The sequence below is a fragment of the Pygoscelis adeliae genome, unplaced genomic scaffold (assembly GCF_000699105.1).
Source record: "Pygoscelis adeliae isolate BGI_AS28 unplaced genomic scaffold, ASM69910v1 Scaffold145, whole genome shotgun sequence".
Classification (NCBI taxonomy): domain Eukaryota; kingdom Metazoa; phylum Chordata; class Aves; order Sphenisciformes; family Spheniscidae; genus Pygoscelis; species Pygoscelis adeliae.
The window spans coordinates 83027-92703 of record NW_008824866.1 but is presented as its reverse complement, the minus strand read 5'-3'; the positions used below and the strand labels follow the sequence as shown (position 1 = coordinate 92703).

Genomic DNA, 9677 nt, shown 5'->3' with positions numbered 1-9677 from the left:
GACTATGTAACTATATCTGCTTTGTCCTTATGCTTGTTGATTCCTTAGGAGAATGCTAGGTTTGAGCCATAGTATTTCTTATTTTATAATTAAATTTGTTCACATTTTTGTTGCAGAATAGAATATGATCCAAAAGTAGTACTAGACTCCTGAGATCAAATGAAAGAAGGGATTTGCTGCCCTACTCTTCTCATTTCTAATCTCAGTCCATTAAATACAGGAATTAGCAAAATTCTTGTTTAACAGAAAACATCCATATAAACGCTTTATTTCTAGCCTGCTTGAGAAGATGTCTGTTTTCAGTAGTTCATCAGAAATCCATTCCGTGGAATTACTGCATTTTACAAGTGAGACTAAAAGTCTTTGTAATCTGAAAAATAGCCACAACAGCCTTTAAAATAGGATCGAGGAGGTCTCAGCGAAGTAGAGCAAACAAAAAATTAGGAAAATTGCCTCATAGTTTCTTCAGAGCACCAAACAACTTTTTACTTTAATGGAATGTACAGCTTCTCTTGATCCATATGAGTGAGTAACTGTGAGTTGTACTGGTTCCATATGGAAAGTGAAAAGGAACAGCCTCGACGTTACAACAGGTATTTGAGTTCTTTTGTCGCAGAGCTGAATGAGCTAAAATTCTCAAACCTTTATCAGCATTTTGAAAACCTGGTCAGGCATAATCAATTTAATGTCGTTTATGGCATTAGTTAGAGGTCTAAGTAATCTTTGTCATATATATAATCATGGTGGTATCAGATACAGAGGCAGAACTGTTGGTAGCCGGAGAACTAACTCTTTTATATGTGAAAGTATCGCGATGCTAGCAGAGCAGATCTTATCCATGAAGTTTCATAATAAACACAGTCTTAGAGTCAGATTGATGATTAGATTTATGACATCAAATGTTAGATAGCTTTCTAGTGGGACTTTGCGGGGGGGGAAAGACAAAAGGACTAGACTTTGGTAGATAACTTTGTAAACTGAAGTGGTTAGTTGTAAGCACTGCTGAGTTTCTGAATACTGGAGACAGCACGATGCGGGTGGGTAGCAGCATCTGCTTGGAGTCAGTTTGGGCCACCCTGCATTTTCTGAGTGGAAACCTAACTCTCTGGGCAACTTGAACGTTGGTTTCCCCCCCCCCCTTTTTTTTTTTTTAATGAATAAAACAAACCAAGTGTTCTAAACACTTCATGTTTTCTAAAATGTTCATATCATTTTATTCACTCACTGACAATATGGTTTTGAAGTCATTGTAATATATCCTTGCTTTCTATCTGTATAGTCCTTTCCATCAGTTTAATTTAGAGCTCCTCATTCTCCTTATATTTACAGAATAGTAAGTGTGATGATTAAATATATAAACAGGACCTTAAAGTGAACATGAGGAAATAAAAGTGAACATGAGGAAATGATACTTGAATGAGACATTCTTGCATTAAAAATCTAGAAATTAAGGAAGAAGTGCTATGCAGCTCAGCATAGGAATATTGCTGTTATGTTTTTATAGAGACAATTCAGTAATTATCCAAATAAAGTTGATATTTCTATATACTACAGCTGCCTACACATTTGCTATTTTTCTTGATTGTTATTGCCTATTAAACTGTTTCCCTGAACCCACATCACCATATTCTCTAAAGGAAATTAAAATTTTGGTCAAATGAATTTTGGAAAATGAAGCAGCCTTTCAAGATACTTTTTTTCTTCAAAAACATATAGCAAACAAGTTAAATATTAATATTCTAGCATTTTTTGAAAACTTGTATCTCAGCATGTCATAACATTTTTCCTCAGTCAGAAAGACAAAATACTAAATGGACTCAATTCCATTCTTAACATCAAAGGGCAGAGATGATATGAAATAACTGAGGGTTGTTCTCTACACCTTGATTTGATATACCTTGCTTCAGATTGATTTGCAGAAATGTGGCTCCTTGTACTTTAGGAAAATGGTGCCTGACATACAGCCCTTTGTGTTAACCAGTGTATTCACCAGTTTTGTGTTTTGCCTTATTATGTTATGTCTTTGACTATAATTCTGATTCCATAATTCAGCATTTGTGAGTATTTGGGTATGTATATTGATGGAGACAGGATGTTTCTTTTCTTTAACCCTAACAATGGCTTATCAGAACCTTCAATTGAAATTAGGCCTGTGTGATTTAGAGTTATGATTAACACAAATCACACCCCTACGTTTATTTTTGCTACTAGTTACAGTAGGTACTTAGCTGTGGCACATAACTTTAACATTTGAATTCTGTCTCTGGGTACTGCTGTATGATTTAATAACTTCACTTCTCTGCCTCACTTTCTCTGTTTTTGAAATAAAAATAATGATGCTGACCTCTTCTGTTTCAGCACTTAATGCTTTTCTGCTATAAACCTCAGTAGGAGAGTTACAAGGTCATGATACATGATAGCAGAAGTACATTCTTACTGAATGTTTGCAAAGATCAAAAGCTTTTTTTTTTTTTTTTTTTTTTTTTTTAAAAAAAGGAATAATGTTAAAATATTGGGGGGGGGTGTATGCTTGAGCAACGAATAACTGTTGTATAAAGGAACTGTGTTTGATATTACAGACCAAAGCGCCTTAGTTCATGGGAAAATGTTACCCCACTACTTCTGTTTTAATGAATTATTCTAATATTGGTCTAAGCAACTAAACTAATTGATCTTAGTTATTTTAAGCACTTGGTGAACGTAAAACTCTATGAAAGTACAGTAGACTTGGAGATTTTTCTCTGAGATAAAATTGGGATAATGTTTACATAAAAGACCATCTGTAATCATTCAAGTCAACCTTGAATAGGGAGACATGCAGACATATATTTCAGTAGTTAGACAAAATTTATTAACTTATTGTAGCTGGTATAATGTAAAAATAATTTTTCACAATCACATTAACTTTGATGTGGCTTGAAATATCTGTTTCCCTTGTCTGACTTGGCAATTCAGGATGAAATGCAGGACTCTGTCTCTTAGATAAGCTGATTATTTTGCAAGACAATCATATTGGCTTGTTGTTGATATTCCAAAGTGGACAAAAAGGTTGCATGTTTAATTTTTATGCTGTGTAACTGCAATCTCTAACTCCTACTTCAGCTCTCATTCTTCAGCTTGGGATGTGACTGAAAATGGCTGTGGTACCATAGGATAGCTAATTGGTAAAGCCTGGTTTGGAATGTGGATAAGTGAGCCATTTTGGCAGTAAGCAGAGTAGTAAAGAGCACTCTTTTTCCCTTAGTTGACTCCCAGGCTAAAATTAAAGAGATATTTCCACGTTTAGTGATTTCCAGTGCATCCGTTATGAGGCAACTAGCAGAAAGAACGAATTACCTATATACTTTTATAAAAAAGAACTCTTCATTTGGGTGTAATATGCAGATCTGCATTTTTATAATATGCCTTAGTGGAAATGCCCTTCAAAAGAGTAAGATAATAAGTAAGAAGATTATTTCTTCTTTCTGTTGTCCTTTAAAATAATTGGACACTAAACTAACGATGCTAACTCAACCTGTGTCAGCACCTGCTTATCATTCATGTGTCCTGAGACATCTAGGAGTCATGAGCTCAATGCTAAAATAATTCATGGTGCAGTTTATATAGCAAGATGGTGTAATGTTTTCATTAGTTACTTAGTTACTAAAAATAAACAAAACTTGTCAGAATTAGTTTTTATTGTAGATAATTCCCGTTGTTCATATTTGTGATCCCTCCCCGATAGAAAGTGTACATTAACTATAACTTAAACTTCAGTTTCCTGTAGAGGTTTTTCACTTCATTTTATTGGGGAATATCTAAAATGTTTTACTGAAAGTTTTTACTGGAAATAGCAATATAGATGTGTTTAGATACTGCATACACACAGAGCAGAATTTAGAAAGAATTCTGCCAGGGTGATCCTTTATTGTTGCAGAGATAAAATACATTTTTCTCCACATACGTAGCAAGGCTGCTTCTCAATGTCTAGTGCATCATAGTATATTGTTGTTGTTGTGTTAAATGTTGAGTTTCGATAAGTAAATTTATGACTGAACTATTATTGTCTACTCTTCCTAGTCAATCTTTTTCACCAAAATGTTGGGAGTGACTCAGTAATGCAGTTTACTCTTTCACAAGGCTCTTTCTCCAAAACGACAGCCGTTTTTGCCAAGTATTGCCACCTCCCTTCTCCTTCCCAAAGCACTCATTCACCTCTGCATTCCTCTTTCACCATCCTGCTGCCTTCATCCTTTTTTTTTCCCTCTCTGATATTTGAAGCCCTTTCCTGTTCTTTCATCACGGCTGAGCATCCCTCAGCACGACCACCACCACTCTGCTGCTCCACTCTGCCCTGTTTCACCTATCCTGCCTTTACCTCTGGCCTCTTTTCTCTGCAGCTGCATCCCCCAGGTATCCTCTTCCGCCTCACCAGAAATGTACCATATTCCCTTTTTGTCCCACTTACTATATGCTTGAATTTCGCTTTTGAAGGAGAGGGTAGGGCTAGAGCCCCCGCCTAGTGACGCCTCGCCTCCCTGCTCCTCCAGCAGCCTTTGCGCAGCACTCAAGGTGGGAGGAGGTGGCAGCAGAGCCAAGCCCAGCGCAGGAGGCCCCAGGTTATCCTCTGCAGGCCCCACGGTCCCTTGGGAAGACGAGTGCTGTTGCTGCAGCTGTCACCGTCCAAGGAAGCTTGTCAAGAAGCTTGTCCGCAGGATGAGAGTGCCAAGCGCAGCTGTGCTCTGCTGCCTCCTGTTCGTCCTCCTCTGCTGCCTGCCTGCAGCCTCCCCGCGGTTCGTTCCTTTAGGAGAGACACGAAAGTTGGGGAGGAAAGAAATTATTTACCCAAACTGTGCCTGGCAAATGACACCGTGACTTTGAGGAAATTCTCAAACGTTCAAAGATTATGTGGTGTTGGGTTCGATTCTTACTTTTCAAGTAATTTACTAGATAGATGTAATACATAGCTCTGGCAAGAACTGGGATCTGGAAAGGAAACCTAGTATGGTATGGGACTAAGGTCTGTTTTTTCTGAAATGTAAATTTAATTAAAAGGAGAAAAGGGGAGGGGAGAAAAGAAAGTTCACCACAATCTTAATGAAATCCAGGAAACTCAAGCATTCAATTTTGACAGAGACAAAATAGCAATTAATTTTTTTTTAGCCATGTAAGGAGTCTGCTGCCAACTTACAGCTTGGTCCTCACATCAGTGAGATCTTCCTTGAAAACTGGGGGGAATTCTTATTTCTTGGCATGAAAACACAAATTTAACAGTGGGGTTTTTTTTGGGGGAGGGGGCAAATCTGAGAAACTTTTCTTTGTCTACTACTTATTTATATTGAAGAAAGCTGTTACACAGAAAACAACTTTACATAGGTGATTAAACTGCTCTTTGAATATAGTATGAGTAGCAAATATGGCAGTAAATTTCAGTAATTCAATGTGACAGAAGTGGCTTGATAGGAGGCCAAAGTTACCTGACAGTCAAACTGAAAGGCAAATAATGTAATTGCTTATCTGACTACTTGTACTGGGTTTTTTTGTTGTTTTTTTCTCCCAGACATAAGCTATCAACAACAAAAGGCAACTGGAAAAAGAAACTATATTGCTCTCTGTTCTACCTTACTTTAGAGTTTTATGGGATTGTGCCAGTGTGACTTCACTGAAGTGAAAAGATAGTTTCAGTTCAAAGCATGACTTAATTGTATTGAACTTCTTAGTTTTAGCTGATTTTTTGCAGTAAACAAGAAACTAAATTGAGTAACTAGCATCATGTGCTACAGTAACACTATTTTTTTTCTTTTTTTTCTTTTCAGGAGTCTGTTACAAATGTGGGATTTTTTTGTTGACTTTGCCTGTAGGCTGACTGTATTCCTCACTCTTTGGGAGGTCTCTGACTCCCACTTGTCACATCACATATACATTAAACCTTTCATTAAGTGTTGCTGACAACAGGCAGTATCTGTTAAAGATGCAGGATTCTCTTATTTTGGCATCCAAGTATCTTATAAAAGCTAATGATCGTCGTGTATACTTTACCAGTCCTCTGTTACCTTTTCCTTCCTTTTTCTAGTCTCCTCCAGATCCTACCGCAAGGCATATTCACTGCTCTTCTTACTTGCACGTTACCCCTTTACTTTATGCTTGACATCGGCTTTGCCTTAAATTGCAGATTTATTTCTAAGGTTTATTACTGACATTTAAAGCCATCAGATCACATAGACTAGTCTGTGTATAGGAGTTCCTCACAGTGTGTGTTCCAGCTCCAAGCCTGTGCTAGGCGGATGATTTATCTTTGTGTATTTCTTGACTGCCATTTTCCCATTGTACTCATCAGGCTTTGTTTGCGTTGCCCCAGGTTGGTGCGTCTTCTGCCATTTGGAATTCAGCTGGTTTTAAAATTTTGTTACACACAATAAACTCATAACTTATCTTCCCCCCCCCTCCCGTCCTGTTATTTTGGTGATATATTATGTGTTTTGAGGCGTATGTTTTTGCTGGTTTTTGGAAAGTACATTGAATTGTGTGACAAGCTTTCTGAATTTATTTCAATTTATTATTAAATTCAGATTGCTGCATAATTATATTGTGTACTTCAGAGTAAATATAGTATATATTGCTGTAGAAACTATGATTCTTTGAATTATAGTACTACTGTAATTCTCTAGAACTTGGTGCTGGGACCTTCCAGTAACCAGGATTTCTGTTTTGAATTTATTTCATCATTTATTTCATTATTTCATTTATTTATTTGTTGTAAAATTGCAAAACTTAAGTGAGAAGATAACTGCCTATTACTACTTGCCACACTTTTTCAATATAATCAATACCTTTGTATTACATTAATCCATTTGCTTCTGAATTTTACAGCTCTGTAATTAAGTTCTGCTGCAATAGATACTTTATCTGTACTGTTAAAACAAAAGCCTGACTAATAATCATCAGATTTTTAATGCAGGTTTAACGGAAATAGTGCTTCATAAATTTGGCTTTGGTGTGCTTGGCTTGAAGGATATGCTAAGATTTCTGGATACTGAGAATAGTTTTTCTCCTATTTTGAGCCTTAATGTTTCCCATGTAAGTTTTTCTTCACAAGCATAAGAAAACTAGAAGTTTACCTGTAAGAAATGAAGATATAGTAGCCCTGTCTCATAATCCTAGGACTTCAAAAGTGAGATTTAAAGAAAATAAGATATATTGTAAAACTTAGGATAAAATCCTAAGAGCTCGCAGTACCGAGACTGCCAATGTTAGCAGAGTTCAAAAATTTGCCTTATTTTACCTAACTAGTCCACTAAAGAATATTCGTGACCACATTTACATGAAAAATGTTTGTCCTGAGCGGCTTTGGGCAGAACACTAACCTAAAGTAAACCTGTCTTTATTAGAAGAACCCACTGTCCTAGACCAAGTTTTTCTTTATTGAAGCTGGGGGGAGTCCTGCATTATATTCTTCTCTTTCTGTCAAGGGTCATCTCATTGACTCATTTCTTGCATAACGTTATTGTTGGCTGAGAATCTGAGGAAAGGTGTTGTGTGTATTCAGTTACACAACTTTCTGAAAACAAGCATTTTTCTTTGCAAAAAATTGTAATAAGCAAAATCAAAATGCAATTCTCTGCTTTTTTTTGTGTGTGTGTGACCATAACACTGGCAGTACTGGCAAGTTTCTCACTTTCATGAAGTTATTGAAGTTTGTTTTAATTATTACTCTTGATTGGAATTTAAAATAAATATATATGTAAGTCCAATCCAAACAAAAGTCTGCATCAAAGATGATTTGTGTGCAAGAAAAATGAATACATATATGGAGATTCTTTAGCAAATTACATTTTATTTTATTTTATTTTCTATGGGGTATAGGTGCAGTACTCTTGTCCAGTGTACAAGGATTAGCAATTAATGTCGATCCGGTCCTGTATACTTGGCTTATCTACCAACCTCAGAAACGAGCTAGTAGACACATTCAGCAGGTATGTATTTTTGGAGGGAAAGGAGTGGGGAGAGGGGACACTTTCTCTTCCATATACGCCAGTAGTGCATTCTTGTTCCACATATTTGTTTTCTGTCACCCTGTTCCTTGTATTTTGCTACACATACTGTTGATCTTATTTTGAATTATTAAAAATATTAAGTTTTGCATATTAAAGTTTTCATTTAACAGTGTTTTCATTTATAATGTTTAATTAAAAGAATAGTGAGAATGTTTTTTTGATGGTCACTGTTCAGGATCAGTATTTTGCAACTAGTTTTAACTAATGAGACCTCATAAGCCTCCTGAGTCTGAATGGTAAATCATGTTTTAACCATTTGGGATGGTCTATCAAATAATTGCATAACTTGTTATAAAATCATTACTCTTATTAAAACCCATTTTAACAGGAGATAAACCATACAGTTCATAACGACATAAGTGAACGCTGTAACAGATTCTGTATGTAATGTCAAAACACGTATTTGCATACGAAGTGCTCGGAAAAGATACAAGAAGTTAAGGCTGTGTGGGTCTGTGTGGCACAGTGTTTTCTTTGACGTATTCTTGACCTTAATTTTCATGCCCTATACTCCTGACCTGGAAAGAACACAGGTTTTGCCTGATTTTAAACTTAAACTGTTGTTTGGCAGACCAGTAGAATGTGCTAAAGCTTAAATTTGTCATAATTGATCAAGCTAGTGGTCTGTGTAGCCTGATGTTCTGTCTCAGTTATAAGTGATCAATTATTAAGTGGCCAATATAAGAATCTTTTGGTATTTGTCTCGCAATTAGAGAACTCTGTGCACATCAGGGAAGTTTCATACTGGGCCCTTGAAGTGGGAGAATTAACATGATCTGTAAACATTTCTGCTTCTTGTGTGTAGATGACCTTGTTAGGTAGTAATTGTCAAATATTGAGTCCCCTTCAGCTCATTCTGCACTAGCACTGTCTGAAAAACTTCAATGTGTGAATTGCTGCTTTATCGTTTTCATAACTTTACGCTGTTTATAAATGTGTTGAATTGTTCTTCATTCCTGCATCATAACTGGAGCAGCACAACTTTTTCTGATATACCTCTTTTTTAAAACAGACCATTTATTTACTTTTGCAGTACTGTTATGTACCTCTTCAAAATGTAATTGACCCTGGTTATTTCAAATGTTCGTATAAAAGTCTTTCCTTAATGTTAATGTATATAATCAGCTGTTACTCAATGCTTTCTCTTTGGATTGCCCTTGTATACTGAGTGACTAGTAAGGTTTAGTGACTACATTAGGAAACTTATTTGTCCATGCTTTTGATCACCAGTGGCAAAATTTTTAACCAAATTTTGATTAAGCAGTTATTTTGTAATTTGTGTCATTACCTTATTCAGCCTTCTAAATGTTTTGGTGATCTATTTCTGATTAAAATTACATGTCCTGGTTTTGGCCCAGCACATTACTGTATCACATTTCTAATGTTATTGAGAGTTGCTTAGTCATTTGAAATTATTTTAAATGTGAATTTATAAACCTAACTGTTGACAGCATACTATAGAATCATAGAATCATTAAGGTTGGAAAAGACCTCTAACATCGAGTCCAACCGTCGATCCAACACCACCATGCCCACTAAACCATGGCCCTAAGCACCTCATCTACACGTCTTTTAAATACCTCCAGGGATGGTGACTCAACCACTTCCCCGGGCAGCCTGTTCCAATGTTTAACCACTCTGTCA

At 36.3% G+C, this 9677-nt stretch overlaps 1 protein-coding gene across 1 annotated transcript in view; it reads left to right on the top strand.

Moving 5' to 3' along the window:
* LOC103917280 (vacuolar protein sorting-associated protein 13B-like) overlaps positions 1-9677 on the top strand; it is a 297344-nt gene that overhangs the window by 208186 nt on the left and 79481 nt on the right. Inside the window, exon 19 of the mRNA XM_009324398.1 lies at positions 7843-7952. Within this exon, the coding sequence (XP_009322673.1) occupies positions 7843-7952 (110 nt within the window). The remainder of the gene's footprint in view (positions 1-7842; positions 7953-9677) is intronic.